Below are 16339 nucleotides of genomic sequence, written 5' to 3'. Positions count from 1 at the left end.
TCACCACCCCCCCCCCCCGCCATTGGAAAAAGTAACTTCAAGAATACGTTCTAACGCCACCCTCCGGTTCCCACTCCTAACCCTTTCCTTAATGCCCAGCATGCCTTCTGCTTTCATGCAAAGTTTCCCTCGACCTGGAGGCCCAGGTCTCCAGCCCGGGAGCCCCAGGGCTGAGCAGGTGGGGCCGCACCTGGTCTCCTGGATCCACTGGTGGAAGGCGTTGGCGTGCTGCGCAAACTCCTGCCGCAGCTTGTCATTCTCCTCCTGCCGGCGCTGCTCCTTCTGCAGCTCCAGCTCCCTCTCCTAAGGACCAAAGGGAGGCAGGAGCCCTGTCACCCAGCCCCTCGGGCACAGACAGGCCCGGGCTGGCGACGGCTCTGCCCTGGGGAAGGGACCAGCTGGCCTTCACATTGGAAGGAGTAGGAAGCTGTTTTCGGATGCTGAACACAAGAAACTGGCTCTGGAGTCAGGAAGGACTGTGTCAACCTTAACCCAAAGACACAGGAGGAAGTCTGGGAGACACTCACGAGCTCAGAGACTCAGTAATTCTCTAGCTGCTCGAACCCCTGCCAGAACTCTGGCTCGCTGTGCCGTGGAACTGACAGATGACAGGTAAGGGGTTCTATGCTGACACAGTAACTTCTGATAAACAAAACCCCGCTTTCTCCGCCCGAGTCTCCTCGCCCTCCTGCCGAAGGGGTTTCTCTGACGGGGTCCCAGGCCGAGAGCCCGGACAGGAGTGCAGGGAGCAGGGAGCAGGGGGAGGGCACCTTGATGATCTTCTGCAGGTTCCTCCAGGTCTCCTCCAGGGCCTCCATGGTGAACCAGGTGTAGGGGTTGGAGGCCACGCGGAAGCTTTTGATCTGGCGGTCGAGCTCGGCCAGCTGGTTGAAGTCGGCCTGGGCTGAGCTGAGGGAGGAGCGGAAGGCGTCGTGGGCCTCTCGCAAGGCCCTGATCTCTTCCAGGGAGTTGCAGCGCACGGGGTCCGTCAGGTCCTCCTCCGCGTTCTCAAACCAGCTGTTGAAGGCAGAAGCCTTCTTGGCGAAGGTCAGGAAGAGGTCCTCCACCTGAGAGCAGAGGGCGGAGTCAGGACAGCCCCAGGCGGATATCCCGAGGGCGAGCGAGCGGCGGTGCGGGGCAGGAACGGCAGGGGAGCTCCCTGGGCACCAGGGCTGAGACGGCATGGGCTGGCGTGGCTCCCTTCTCCCGCTCCCATTTCTGTCTTCCCGGCCACCCCGCCGCTGGCCTCGGGGAACTCAGCCTGCCCGCTGTTTCTGAATGGCACTCACAAGGCAGGGAGCTCACTGCCTTGGTTGAAGCCGATGCCACGCCCTTGTGCAGAACCTCTGTGCCAAACGGACGCAGAGCCTGGCAAGTGGAAGACGGGTCCCCACTGCCTGGCCGGCCCACCCTCACCTTGCGGAAGTGACTCTGAGCCTCCAGCAGCTTCTTCTTCCGGGTGGCGGAGTTGGCCAGAAGCTGGCTCCATCGCTTCATGAGGGAGGCGTGCCGGGCCTCGATGGCCTTGGACTGAATGTGCTTTGCGGCCAGCAGCTGATCTTTGAGGGCAGTGATGTTGGCGATGCCCTCCTGCTGGAAGGCCTGCAGGCCGGCGTCAAAGGTTTCCTGGAACAGGAGTCAGGAGTCATCTACAGTGACCACAGTGAGACTCGGACTCCTCTGGCTGGTGCCTTGTGTCAGCCTGGAGGCCCCACCTGGTCCTGCCCTGGTCACACCCGCCTCCTCTCCTGCCTGTCCCTCAGACCACGGAATCTGACAGCAGCCTCTTCCCCGCCCCCTTGCCCCGCAGGCACTGAGGTCAGACACTGCGTGTAAGCCCAGTCAGGCCACCGCACACGCCTAGTGCGGAAGCTCCCGAGGACCCAGGACTGGATCTTGTTACTGCCGAGTCCTTAGGCCCAACGTAGCGGAGTCAAATGTCTCAGTGAAAGATGCCGGCCGCCATTTATCTGCAGGAAATACTACTGGAGTGGCTCTCCATCAGTCATCCAGGGCCCCACTGACCTGTTTGGTGAGGAGAGTTTGGACAGAAGACAGATCCCGGCCATAGTCGTCCGTCTTCAAGCTGTTCTCCTTTTCACCTAGAAAACCAAGCATGGGCAATGCACCTCTCTTCCTTGGTTTAAATGTCAGCTTTACCAACAGCAGTCTCAGCCACAGTACCTGCCTGCTCCTGCCCCCAGCCCCCGTTCTCCATGTGCGACATGAAGAGTAGGTTCAATCGCTACTTAAGTGATAACAACCACTAAGGCCACTTGGTCCCCAAACCAGGCTGCTTCCTGCCCTCGGGGAGGCTGACCACACCCTGGACCCAGCAGCGAGGGGCAGGGCTGATGCCGCCTGGTGTGCATTTGTTGCTGCTGTGACGGCCACTGCTTCTTTCCCAGGCCAAGGGCCTGTGTGTGTGAGAACCTGGTGTGGCCCAGTGCTGGACACTGAGGCCCTGGGACTCCGGGTGAGGACACTGGCTCCTTCTGCTGCCGCCAGGGGTGTGCCCTGGTGGCGGGCTCTCTGCCCACATGTGATCAGCTCCTTCTCTGCAGAAGAAAACCCACTGCAAAGGGAGTGGCGGTGCCGCGGGCCCGGGGCAAGCCTGCTGGCTGGGCTGGGCAACGTGGGGCCTCCGACGCGCTCACCGATCCACGACTCCACCACGTCCGCCTTCCAGTTGAACTGAAGGAAGGCCGAGTTCTCGTCGAGCTTCGCCTTCCTCTGGGCGGCAGCTTTCTCCAAGTCGGACACTTTCCCGTTCAAGCCCTTCATCTTGGAAGAGATGTTCTCCTCGTGGTGATTGTTCTAGGCCAGGAAGAGAAGGCGCGCTCTGGTCAGCCTCACCTCCCCGCAGTGCCCGCCCTGGCCCTCCCTGCCTGGAGGGCCTCCATTTCTGGAGGAGGCGCCACGTGTGCCATCCCCCGCGGGGGAGAGGAGCGGGTAAGGCTTCTGAGAGCAACAGAGAAAGCCTTAAGAAGATGGACCCTGCAGTTCCATTTAAGGAAGTTCTGCAGGAATAATGAGGGACAGACTGAAATGTTAAGTCACAATGATGTATCGACGTTATTTTTGATAGCAAAACACTGGAAAAAGCCCAAATTACCACTTAGAAAAAATACTACACACCCCAAGAATGGCTATCACACAGTCAATAAGAACAATGGCTCAGAAAGTGCTTTGACGCTGTGGAGACTGAAACTTAGTCTCAAACACTTGGAAACATCCTCCCGTCAGCATGAAGCTGAGAGAAAGGCAGGGAGGAAGCAAAGGCGGCTGCTGAGGGCGAGAGGCACGGGCCTCGGCCAGAGGCTGGAGGAGGTCCACAGCCAGGCCGGCACGGCCAAGAGCAGCAGCACCGGGGCGTGCCGGTGGGGAGCTGCAGGTTCACCTGCATCTCCACATCCTCCGTCTCGAGTTCGTTTCACTAGTTAATTCGCCCCCCAGGGCAGGAGAAAACCTCTCCAGTGAAACTGATCTTTACTACGCTGTTACCGCCTACGGACCAATGTCTAGTCTGTCTCAAAGGCCTGATTACTGGCCAAGCCCTGCGATAAGGCAGCTTACTGACGGATGGTTCGAGACAGGAATACTTGTGAAAAGTGGCTTGTCTTGTGGTGCCGTTTGTCCTTGTACTTAAGCGGCCGGTGGAGACTCACTCCCGGCGGCGGGGACACGTTGCCTCGGGCACTGCAGCGGGGAGCGGCTCCCTGCTCCGGAGGGAGCACCAACCCCTCCTCCTCTATCGAGAGGCTATCTCAGCAAACAAACCTGCGATTTGACAGATTCGTGTCTAACACGTCCTGTGTCACAGCCAGGTCGCAGGTATTACAGAGGGTGTAAGCCAATGAGGCATCTACTCCATCCTGGGAGCTGGATGTGTGCAGAGCAATGGAAGGCTGGGCCAAGGCCTGGCCAGTGGTCTCTGGTGGTGGCTCGATGGGGAATATTTACGACTTGCTCCTGGGCATGCCTCCTCTCAATAACGGGCTTTATTACTTGAGGAACAAACAAGAACAGCACACGGGAGGAGTGCCAGCGCCACAGAAGGACCGGCGGGCGCTCCTCTGCTTCGCCCGGCAGTCAGTGCTGTGGAGCAAACTGGGGAGAATGGCCAGCAGTCACGTCCCCTTCCTCTTCCTTGTGAAACAGGGAAGGACTTGCTATTGGCCTCGTGCAAACGTTCGGTGACTATCCCGGGGTGAGTGTGTGGGACAACTGAGGTGTCAGCAGGCGGGAGTCCCGGCGTCGGAGACCGGGGTCCTCCCGGCGGGCAGGACTCACCTTCTTAACGAGGTCTTGTCCGTTAGTGCACACGTCATTCACACGATCCTTGTGCACAGTGAAGTCTGTCTCGAAAGCCTCGTGCTTCTTCAGTAAGCCCTGCAGGGGAGGCAGCGAGGTGCTGTGAGTGCCTGGCATGTGCCAGCGTGCCAGCGCGGGACAGAGGGTAACAGACCTGGAAGGCGCATGCCCTCCCACCATCAGTCTAGCCAGGGACGTAGACGGCCGATGGGTAGATGTAAATGAGTCGTTACGAAGGTAGTAAAACCAGCTGCAGCGCGAGTGACCGGCGGGGGACTGGCCTTGGGAAGTGACGCCAGGGAAGGCCTTTCTGAAGGGGCCGATCGGCAGTCTCTCTTCCCCTCCAGGAGACCTACCCTGAGGCGTAAGGGACCGGCCACGTCTTCTCGAGACACCGAAGCACTGGAGACCATGCTTCAGGCCCCAAGCACATAGGAGGGAAGCCCTCACCGCATGTCAACTCTGCCCCGGGTCCCCGAGGAGCCGCTCAGGATCCCCATCGTGAGGGGTGGCTCAGGGCTACCCCGATTCTCGGGGACATAAACTGCTTCCTCAGTTGGTGGCTCGCCTTCAGGATCATTCTACCAGAATGGGCAGCCCCTCCTATCAAGAGGGGAGTCGATTCCTCCACCCATGACCCCGGGCGGCCTTGTGACTGCTGGGACCACAGAAGGCCGCGGGGACAATGCTGTTCCGCGGAGACGAGGCCGAAGAGCCCTCGCAGACGCTGCCTGTGGAAGCAGGTCCAGCCGCTGAGGCCGAGGCACGTGGAGGGACAGCTGCCAGCCACGTGAGCGACGCCATCCTGGCCGTCAGCCCGCTGCCCTCGATCTCCATGCAGCCGTGAGGGACCGAGTGAAAGCAGCAGAGGGAATGCCCCAATCCACAGAATAAGGGAAACGAGAAGCTGCTGTTTTTAGGGTGCTCACAGAGCGACAGTTAACCAGCATTGTGTGTTGAATTGTGCGTCCCTAAAAGATACCAATTCCTACGCCCTGGCACCTGTGACTGGGGACGTGAGGCCTCTGCAGAGGCGATCAAGGTAAGATGAGGTCATGAGGCTGGGTCCTACTCTGACGACAATGTCCTTTTAAGAAAAGGGAAATCTGGACCCAGAAACACGCAGAGAGAATGCCATGGGAAGACAGGCACAGAGGGAAGACAGCCACTGAGTACAAGAGGAGGTTAGAGTGATGCTGCCACAAGCCAAGGAACGCTGGGGGCGACCAGGAGCTGGAGGCCAGGAGGGTTCCTCCCCCAGGAGTCTCAGAGAGCAAGGTCCTGTCTACCCCTTACCTCAGGCTTCGGCCTCCAGAACTGACAATAAACGTCTGTTGTTTTAAAGCCACCCGTTGGCGCGTGTTACGGTGGCCACAGAAAGCAACAGAGCGCTAGTAATCGTGGTAACGATCCCGATGATACGGCTTAACTGACAACAGGGCCAGGCACGGGGCTCACAAAGTCACGCCCGTTTTGTCTACAGAGGCACATCTCTAGCCTAAGAGCTTGAGGGCAAGTCAACCAATGAGACCTTGGCTGCGGGCCCTGTGGTCCCTGGTGAGAGCACAGCCCTGAGCAAACCCGCAGGCACACGGGGACCAGAGGCAGCGCTAAGGGAGGAAGCAGGCGGCCTCCGGCTTCTCTGACCTGGATAGCAGCAAGTGTGTCTCCATAATCCTCACTGGCCACCAGGGTCATCTTCTCATTGATCCAGGCTTCCTCCTCTTCCACGTTGGCCACAAACTGCTGGTATTCCAAGGACTCCTCCAGCCGCTGGCCCCTGTGTGCAGGAGACAGAGAAATCAGCAGGACTTCTTTCAACTTTGACCCTAATGGCTGACATGCTCAGAAAGACTGACAAGTGTGGGACGTAAGTGGTTCAGTCAAGCTCTGCAACCACCAAGCAGAGACAGTGCTGGGCAAACGGGAAATTCTGGGACATGTGCTGGGTTCTGATTCTCATACTGGAACCAGCTCAGCAGGGGCCTGTCAGAGGTGGCTCTGGAGCCAGCCATCCGTGGCCTCGCACACCAAGGAAAGGGTCCAGGAGGCGGCGGAAGGGCCCGGAAGCTCCGTGCAGGCCTCCGAGCCCCAGCGGGTGCCGTGCCCTCCTCCGCCACTCACCGCGCCGTGGCCAGCTTCTTCAGCTCCTTCCAGTGCTCCACAAACTGCGCCAGGCGCTGCTGAATCTCCTCCTTCCCGATGGTGTTGTCATCCGACAGCTTCCTTCCCGTGTCCAGGACACCCTGCGGCCAGAGAGCACAGTGACAGCCACCTCCTGCTGAGACCAGAACTGCCCCCGTCCAGTTCGGGAGGAGCGGCCTCCGTGAGGTGAGGAGAACCAAGGTTTCTCCGAAGGTCACCTGGGCCCATTCGACCCCGCTGCCCTCGGCCAGGAGCGGCCCTCACCTGGATCGCAGGCTCGTGAGCAGCCAGTTCTGCCTCCAGCCGCTTGTGCTTCTTCCTCAGGTTCTGGACGCCTGTCAGGTCCCGGCCGTAGTCCTCGGAGCTCACCAGCAGCTTCTTCTCTCTGGACAACACAGGCAGGCGGTCAGTCTCCGCACCTCCATGCTTTCAACTGGAGATGTTTGGGCAAAACTGCTGTGGAACTGACGGCCCTCAAGATGTCCTTCACCTACATCTGTCAGTTCCTCCAGGAAAACACTGCCAGTTTTCTGGACAACAAAAGCCTATTTCCCAAATGCACAGTGTCCGTGTACGTATGTGGGAGCATGTGTTGTGACTGACTCCGCAGAGGGCTGGGGTGCACTGGAGAACAGGAGGTGCCTGTGGCATTGCCCTTCAGCCCTACTTTACCAAACACACACATAGCATCCACGGGAATTATAAAGACATGGACATGACTTTTTAAAGTGAGGAACTGAGATATTCCCCCCTCCTTAAAATTGTTCTGTTTATACGCTCCATCAACTAGAAAATGTAGACTAAAATTTTTTGGGGGGGAGAGAGGATTAAAAACAATCTCCTTCCTGCAAGAACTGATGTACCCCAGCGATCTCAGGGCAGGGTCTAACCAAGGTCTAGTGTAACCACCACGTGCCACTACCATTTGGAGGCCATCGCTGACCACCATCACTGCTGGCCTGGACATGGGAAGAAACCGAGGCGTTCCCCAGTGAGCGGTGGAGCTGGGACCCAGCACAGCGTGGCTGGGAGGCCATGCCTTTCTGCCCCTTCCCTGTCTCACCACACAGTCCAGGAGAGACCGAATCTCATGGCCAGATGGCCTGGACCCGACTCACTCAGCCCGTGGCTCCTCTGCCATTCGAGGTCCCAGGGGTGTCCCAGCGCCCGGAGCACCCAGCGCCCAGAACACCCAGTCCCGGAGCACCCAGCACCCAGAGCACCCAGTCCCAGAGCACCCAGCGCCCAGAACACCCAGTCCCGGAGCACCCAGCACCCAGAGCACCCAGTCCCAGAGCACCCAGTCCCGGAGCACCCAGCACCCGGACCACCCAGCGCCCAGAGCACCCAGTCCCCGAGCACCCAGCGCTCAGAACACCCAGTCCCAGAGCACCCAGCGCCCGGAGCACCCAGTCCCGGAGCACCCAGCGCCCAGAACACCCAGTCCCAGAGCACCCAGCACCCAGAGCACCCAGTCCCGGAGCACCCAGCGCCCGGAGCACCCAGTCCCCGAGCACCCAGCGCCCGGAGCACCCAGTCCCAGAGCACCCAGCGCCCGGAGCACCCAGTCCCCGAGCACCCAGTGCCCAGAACACCCAGTCCCAGAGCACCAGCGCCCGGAGCACCCAGTCCCGGAGCACCCAGTCCCGGAGCACCTACTTGATCCAGGACTCCTCGTCATCCATGTCCCGGAAGAACTGGTGCAGGCGATGGGACTCGTTCAGCTTGGCTCGCCGCGAGGCCGCCATGCTCTTGATCTTCTGGAAACGACTGTTGATGGTGTCGCGCTTGTCCTTCACTTGGGAGGTGTCGAAGGCACTGCTGGTCATCAGGCTGTCTGCCTGGCTGTTCAGGTCCTTCAGGCGGTCCTGGGGGAGGGGACGTCACGAAGGGGTCAGAAATCTGGGTCCCCAGGAGTACCGGCTGGAAAGGCACCGCCAGGACGTGCTCCCGGACGAAGCTGGTTTAAGAACATTCGGTGTGGAGTGTGGACGTTCTCCGTGTGGTATGCGGTCCCCTGGGGTTCTACCAGGTCAGAACCATGTTCATGACAACACAACCGTGTCCGTTTGCACCGATGGTGCGACAGCAAGGGCGTGGGGGTGCTGATGCCCTAGCTCAGGCCCGGCACACTGCACACAGAAACGGCCTCTTCACTGCCCTGCACTCCCCGGAAACAGGGCTGCCGCACAGACACCCTTTAAAAAGCAGCAAGAATTTTACCTCCATGGCTCCAGCTTGTGGTTTATTGTTTTCCCACTGAGAATTAAAAACGGGTAGTTTTGGTTTTCTCCTCTCAGGAGAGTTTCAGGAAGAGTAGGTCATTACTTAGGAGTTGTGGTATTGTTTCTTCTTGGTTCAGGAATCTGTGGCATCTCTGCCTTCCCTTCCCCTGTGGAACAGCACACTGGCTTTCTGCCAGCCACTGCTGTGGGGCTTTCCTCCCATCTCGTGAGCACGGCCCGCCTGCTTCTGAGCCCTGTCATAGGCAGCAGGCACAGCGCGGTTCAAGGTGGACATGGGCACTGCTCAGTACCCCTCCGCTTCCTGCTTGCCAGGGACGTGACAAGACAGGAAACTGCCCAGCACGCCAGTGTCTGCCCATGCAAACTATTTAAGAGAAAGTCCAGCCCAGGTCTTGTATCCTGTGACTTAGCAGCTGACTGAATTCAAAATTCATCACAATAATATTACCCATTTTTGCACACTTGGATGTGATACTATGGAGTAATGTTTTGGGATTTCTGGCTGACTTTTATATCTTTTATGATATAGTCAAACTTTTACCATTAGAAAATGTTTTGTATGTCTTATAAGATGCCTCTTTAAAACAAACGTATAATAAAAATATATTTTAAAAAGCAGCAAAAGCCATCAACTGTACTAAGTATCTATCTTTGAGTACCTGCCACTCAAAAGCCTGAGTGACAGGGAGAGCAACAGGCACTTCTGCTGCAGCCTCAAGGTCAACGTCCGTCCTGCGGAAAAGCACGAGGTGCGAGCACAACGAGCCACGTTCCCACAGACCCTTCTGGCCACTGTACCGGAAGGGTGACAGCCAGCGATGGCCCTCAGACTGCGGCGTCTCACAAATACTGCGTTGAGAATAAAAAAAGCGAATCTGTCACTTAAAGGACAACTGAGTTTGTTGCTAATGGTAAAATTAAAGTTTTCATGAGAAAAATCAGAATTTTGGAAAATTTTTGTCTACTTCTATGAATGAGCTTGTCAGCTTTCCAGCAGGTAACGGCTTTCGTGTTGAGCCTGGATGTGATGTTAGCTAATGCGATGATATAATGAAATGTGTCCACATTTAGCAGATCTACATAACTCAGCGAACCAGTGTTTTCCAAATGACTCTGTAACTCATGCACGGGTGAAAGATCCATTCAATGCCCTAACCCAGTGATCGGCAAATCGCGGGTCTTTGGCCCCTTGAGTGTTCTAAAGTCACTTCTTCAAAATAGACTCGCCCAGGCCGAAAACCGACTTCTGCGCATGGGCCACGAAGTTTCAATCGCACTGTACGTGCGCGCCCGCACGTGGTATTCTGTGGAAGAGCCACACTCAAGGGGCCAAAGAGCCGCATGTGGCTCGCGAGCCGCGGTTTGCTGACCACTGCCCTAACCGGTTTGGCTCAGTGGATAGAACGTTGTCCCTCAGACTAAAGGGTCCCGGGTTCAATTCCAGTCAAGGCATGTACCTTGGTTGCAGGCTTGAGCCCCAGTAGGGGGCGTGCAGGAGGCAGATGATCTATGTTTCTCTCTCATTGATGTTTCCAACTCTCTCTCTCTCTCCCCCTTCCTCTCTGTAAAAATTCAATGAAATATATTTTTTAAAAAAAGATCCATTCAAAGTCCAACATAGACCAGTGCATTTTAATAGAAAACAGTATAAAACCCAATAAAGCTTAAGAGTCTATTTTGCAACTAACCTTTAAGAAACGACCACTCACTGAGTCTGGTGTAGTAGCAAATATTCACACTAATTATCTGAATTAAAATATGGCTCCCTTCTCGAACTACCTGTGTGAGGCTGCATTTTCAGACGATACTCCAAAACTAACTGAGATCAGAAGCAGCCATGAGAAGCCAGCCATCCTCTTTGAAGCTGGACATTAAAGAGATTGGCAAAAATATAGCCAATGCCACTCTCGCTGTTTTTAGAAAAATTTAGTTACAATTCATAATGGGTTATTTTAAGTTAACCAATTAATTTAAAGATTCCCCAAGAAGTTGCAAAAACAGCTCCGTTTCCGTATCCTCTCCCCACAGCACAGGAACAAAGCCAGCCCTTCCCCTGCCTTGGTGTCAGCGACCCACCGACTTACATGATCCCACCCTTTCTGACATGCATTCATTTGTGCGTGTCGTTCATGCAATTTTATCTTATGTGCAGATGTGTGTAATCACCACCAAAATCAAGGCACAGGCCTTGTTCTGTTGGCACAAATGAACTTCCTGTACCTTTACAGCTGCACACCTCCCCATTCCTAACGCCTGGCAACCACTGATTTGTTCTCCGCCCCTAACTTGTCATTTCGAGAATGTTATATAAATGAAGTCATATAGTATGTAACCCACTGATATGCATTAGTAAAATTTAACTTTTAAAATTTATTTACTTTTAATAATGATGAATATTGATAGATAAAGCCTACACACTCTTCAGGGCCCCTCAATAACGTTCAGAGTATCAAGTGGTCCCAAGACTACAATGTTTGAGACCCTCGGCTTGGAGTGACGGACACCCCTCCCCTGTCCCAAATGCACAACTGTGTCCAAACACTGGCCTGGCCGCCCCTCGGCTCACCTCGTGGGCAGATATATCCGCCTCCAGCAGCTGATGTTTTTTTAGCAAGTTGTTTACAGAAGCCAGATCTTTGCCGTAGTCCTCAGACGCCAGAAGGGCCTCCACCTGGCAGTGAGACACAAAAGGAAAGGCTAGGGTATGGCGCACACCGAGTTCTGGAAAACCCGGCTGCCCAGCTGTTCTTCGGGTCTTAGTCTGGAGGGCAGCACACCTCTCAATCACAAGCTACTGTTATGCTCAGCCTGTATCAGCCCACACGGCCTAAGGTGCTCTCCCTTTCTGTCAATCAAAACCTCAAGCGCCTGTGAATTTAAATGCTACAGCTTAAGGCAGGGTCACTGAGCCTTAAAGTGGTTTGATGGCAAAATGCAGAGCAATTCCACTTCAAGGAAACTCCGCAAGGGAAAGGCTTAGCAGCGTGGGCAGAGATTACTACACAGGGATGCTCACTGCAGCACAACACATGGCGCCCAAACCCTGGAAGACCTGAGTCCAACCACATGGGGATGATTACCTGGTGGCACAACTCGGACTTGGGTAGCTCTTCAAATGTTTAGGAGGAATTACTAGAGACTTGGGGATATCACTCCCAATACATACTAATAAAAATTACATCGTGAGCCCAACTATATATAAAAATACAGCCCCACAAATATTCAAGTAAATATGTACAGACTAGACATGGATAGAGCAGTGGGCTCTAAACACTTCTCCTGTTACACTTTCTGTATTCTCCAACTCTCCCACAGAGCACACTGCTAACTCTGGCTTCCTGCTCACCGCTATCTTGGTTTCTCTCTGCACTCCCTATGGAGTGGTCTCTAGTCCAAGGCCCATCAAAAATAAGCTTCCTCTACTCTAAGCATCCCTTCCCACTACTTCTAAGTCCTGCACAGCTCACGTCTGATAGCGAAGATTTCTGCTGAGAGGGGGAAGGGGAGAGCCCTGACTTCCCATGGCTTTGTTTCTGCTGACTGAACCGTTATCCCAAATGACCAGACGTCTCCGATGACGGGAAGGGAAAACTCGGCATTACCTCGGAGAGCCAGAAGTCAAAGTCCTTGATTCCGGTGTTAAAGTTCTGCTGCTTGTTGGCTTCTTTCAGTTTCTGGCTCTTTTCAGCTGACTTCTGCACCAGGAACTGCCACTGGTCAGCTAAGGCGGCCAGCCGGGCCTGGGGAAGAGAAGGAGCCGTTAGAGATGGTGAAATCCACAAGGAACCTGCTCTGCTAAAGCCGACGGGACACACTCGAGAGGAGAATGCGAGACCCCCAGAGCAGCCAATCCCACTCGTGTCCCCATCTGTATGCAGCCGAAGCCTTCTCATCCGTTGAAACCAGCCCCTTGTCCCCGAGCCTGCGTGGAGCTGGGGCCCCTACCTTCACAGCGTCCTCGCTGCCGGCACAGGCCCCGCGCTCAATCAGGGAGTTGCCGGTGTCGATGACGCCACGGATCCGGTCGGCATTGGCGTGCAGCTCTGCCTCAAAGGCCTGGTGCTTCTGGTGCTTGCTCTAAAAACACCAAAACCACCTTTCAAAACCTGGTCCTGACTTACATCTTCCCAGGGGGAGGGGTTCTCAGAAGGAAGGGAGTGGCAGCAAACTTAAAGATCTGGGGGCAAGTGCCAACATTTTTAGAGAAGGCAACCGAAGAATCTGGCTGTTTTAGGGGCTGGTCTGTTGGAAGCTCAGCACAAGGGCTGGGGCAGCGAAAGGAACTGCACCAGCTCAGGAACAGGGAGCTGAGTTGATCTGAAATCAGCAGGACTGGCTATTTGGGAGTGAAGTCCTGGAATTATATACTTTCTAACACTTTGCTGAAGATCTCAATGGGCAACTGAAGTACTGAATCTACTTGAACATCAATTTCCATCCACGATGTTCTCCTTAGCGGACAGAACTCTGACAATGACACACATACAGCTCTCTCATCATCTACGGCAGCGGTCACTACGAAGCAATGCATACGGAGGGCCGGCCGACCCTCTGTGGCAGAGGAGTCTACAGCTGCTGCAGACCGTGGCTCCGCTGGCTTCTCATTTGGTAGCTGTCATTACCAAAACTCCTGGCTATTGTAAAATCCAGGCTGGAGTCCAGGTGGGAACTTCTCTTTGCTAAGAAAAGAGAGGGCTGGGAGAGGTGGCTCCTGATGCTGGATGGGCTCCTGATCCTGGGCCTAACGATGTTTTTATCTTAAACCACGAAGGACCGGGAGGCAGGGGAACACGAGAGACAGTGCGAGGACGTAGCTGTGGCACAACTCTGGGTGAGGAATGCAGCGTCCATGGAGAATGTTATTGGGGGGGAAGAACTAAAAGAAAGAAGCAGTCCAGGTGGGGAGAATTCTGCATCCAATGTTTCATTTCAGGGGCAGCAACTGCCAAAGGACGGAGCCCCCGGGCTGGCTGGGCGCAGCACCGACACCACGTGGACCTGACAGCACCCAGGTGCCTGTGCCTCGGAACAAGAGCAAAAAGGGCTCAAGGGCCCAGATTCCCTCTTCTTGTTCTGATCACGCTTTGGTTTCGAATCCCATCTATTCTATTTCTTCATTTCTTCCATCCACGTAAGCAACCTCTGAGCTGCATTGGATGGAAACGTCCCTTTCACATTCCTTGGGCAATGCCCACTTTTTTCTCAGCCCCTCCCGCTGGCTCCTCTTAGGTTTGGGAGCAGATCATCTGCTTGAGGATCCCTCCCTGTCCCTCTCCAGTGACCAGCACGAAACTCTCACCCCCCACTAGACCCACTGCCCTAGGCCCTAGGCCACTAAGGGCCACGAGCCCATGTCTACACAGAAAAGCTGATTATTTCATTTTTTAAAAGAAGCCCCTCTGGAAAGAAAGCAGTCAACTAGTGCCCCCCAAATCAAACATTGCACAGAACTTCCTACCTGATCAACTGGGAGAGGGGACGGGGAATGAAGGGCTGCAGGCTAATGACAACAGAGAAAGCCACATCCCACAGGGACACTTGAATGGAGGGTGATGGATGATTAGAAATGGAAAGATGGGTGAAGGGACACCAGCAGACTGCGTATGACCACGATAACAAGAATCTACACAGAGGAACACAAATACTGGAGCTCATTTAACTAAAACTTTGAGAGACAAAAAAACTTACCAGCAGCTTGGAAAGCTACAAAAACAGATTGAAATAACAAGAGTTCAGTACACTGATGTGAACACACAAATCAGCTATCAAACAGAAACTCATTTTGCCGTCATACTTCCCCTGGGAAGCTGAGCATTTGGGGACGGCAAACAGAAGGGGACTCGACAGACTTTTTAGCAGATACGGACCATTTCAATAGAGACGGAGCAGCGGACAACTGAGTGGAAACTTCGCACCAGCTACCTTATCAGGACAATTGTCAATGGCTTCCCCATGGGCACTGGGAGTTGTTTCACAGGCGCCCCCCTTTCACAGACGCCATACTTAACACAACCTCCTCACGCACCTCGGCTACTGTGGAGACAACAGCCAGCCCGTCCAGCTCACCTGGATGTTCGTGGGGTCCTTATAGGACTCATCGCTTGCGGTCTGTAATTTTTCGCTGATCCAAGCCTCGATCTCATCCACGTCCCGGCTGAACTGCTGGAGGGTCTGCGATTCTCCCAGCTTCGACCTTTTTTCAATCATCTGCGCTTTAAGACGTCGCCACCTGAGCAAGAGAAACAGAGACCCAATGTGAGCACCCCTCAAACAGGACTGGCCAGGGCTCTCCCCCAGGTGTGGTGGGATCCGTCAGCACCATGGAGCACCCACCTGTCCAAAACCTCATTGCGCCGGCTAGAAATGTCGCCTTTGGCATAGTGGCCGGCAGCGATGAGCTGGTCGGCAAAGGACTGCAGAGCGGCAATCTTCTCCTCCTGCGGGCGAGCGGAGGCGGAGGTCAGGGTGGGCAGGCGGCTCTGCCTGCCCTAGACTGCAGGTCCCGCGCAGAGCGCGGTTATTTTGGGTGACCAGAACTAGCTGGTGCAGGATCAGAATACACTGACACTTTAGAAGCAGGAGTGTAAAAAGCCAGACGAAAGCTTGATTTCAATCATTACTAGAGTTTAACTAAAGACTCCAGGTCACACTGGGGTGGGGCAGGGCTGAGGGCACCAGTAAATGTCACATACAAAACGAGGCTTCACTGGAAAAGGTGGTCGGGTTTTCAACAAAGTGATTTATAAATCAGTGTTTTACCTCTGATTTCTGTTACTGTGTTCCCTAACCTACCCATAACCCCCCAATCCTCACCTGGGATATGTTTATTGACTCCTGTGTGTGTGTGTGTGTGTGTGTGTGTGTGTGTGTGTGACACCGATGTGAGAAACACCAGCTAGATGCCCCCGACGTGGGCCCTAACTGGGGAGTGAGTCTGCAACCTAGGCATGTGTCCAGATCGGGAATCAAACCCCGGGACCTTCTGGTGTATGGTCGATGCTCCAACCAACCGAGACACAATGGCCAGGGCCCCACAGCTTTATTTTCCTTCCCTCTCTCAATAACCTTTTCCCTGTGGCTTCCCCATGATCAAAACCGCAGAATGTAGGTGTCAAGTTAAGAAAACCACTGGTGTAACTCATTTCCTGGACTGCACCGGCGATCCTGGGGGATGTAACGGTGGCTACGCTGCTTCCTTCGTGTAGTCAGTGTCGAGCACTGTCATTTGAGGAAGCTGCCAGAGCTCTCCAGCTGAATTAATCAAATCAATAACTACTTTTTATTCTAGCTGTTAACAGAGTAAAGGAGAAAAAGCCATCAAAGATGTCAACTGGGCCCAGCCGGTGTGGCTCAGTTGGTTAAGCGTCCCATGCACCAAGAAGTTGCCAGTTCGGCCCTAACCGGTTTGGCTCAGTGGACTCAAGGGTCCCGGGTTCGATTCCGGTCAAGGGCATGTACCTTGGTTGCAGGCACATCCCCAGTGGGGGGTGTGTAGGAGGCAGCTGATTGACATTTCTCTCTCCCTTCCTCTCTGTAAAAAAATCAATAAAATATATTAAAAAATAAAAAAGAAGTTGCCAGTTCGATTCCTGGTCAGGGCCCAGTACTGGGCGCGCAGGAGGTAGTCGATGGAT

The 16339-nt window shown here is 54.8% G+C and overlaps 1 protein-coding gene across 1 annotated transcript in view; it reads right to left on the bottom strand.

Annotated features, from left to right (window-relative positions):
• The window catches only part of SPTAN1 (spectrin alpha, non-erythrocytic 1), a 60642-nt gene that overhangs the window by 4506 nt on the left and 39797 nt on the right, over positions 1 to 16339 (bottom strand). Inside the window, exons 34-48 of the mRNA XM_054727433.1 lie at positions 15039 to 15142; positions 14772 to 14934; positions 12651 to 12782; positions 12308 to 12445; positions 11272 to 11376; positions 8119 to 8327; positions 6724 to 6844; positions 6439 to 6560; positions 5962 to 6094; positions 4294 to 4392; positions 2658 to 2817; positions 2026 to 2102; positions 1417 to 1626; positions 771 to 1067; positions 191 to 303 (exon numbers count right to left, since the gene is read on the bottom strand). Coding sequence (XP_054583408.1) covers positions 191 to 303; positions 771 to 1067; positions 1417 to 1626; positions 2026 to 2102; positions 2658 to 2817; positions 4294 to 4392; positions 5962 to 6094; positions 6439 to 6560; positions 6724 to 6844; positions 8119 to 8327; positions 11272 to 11376; positions 12308 to 12445; positions 12651 to 12782; positions 14772 to 14934; positions 15039 to 15142 — 2183 coding nt within the window. The remainder of the gene's footprint in view (positions 1 to 190; positions 304 to 770; positions 1068 to 1416; positions 1627 to 2025; positions 2103 to 2657; positions 2818 to 4293; positions 4393 to 5961; positions 6095 to 6438; positions 6561 to 6723; positions 6845 to 8118; positions 8328 to 11271; positions 11377 to 12307; positions 12446 to 12650; positions 12783 to 14771; positions 14935 to 15038; positions 15143 to 16339) is intronic.

This window comes from Eptesicus fuscus, chromosome 15, assembly GCF_027574615.1.
Source record: "Eptesicus fuscus isolate TK198812 chromosome 15, DD_ASM_mEF_20220401, whole genome shotgun sequence".
NCBI lineage: Eukaryota > Metazoa > Chordata > Mammalia > Chiroptera > Vespertilionidae > Eptesicus > Eptesicus fuscus.
Note: the sequence above shows the minus strand (reverse complement) of the source record. Positions and strands in the feature narration are given on the sequence as shown.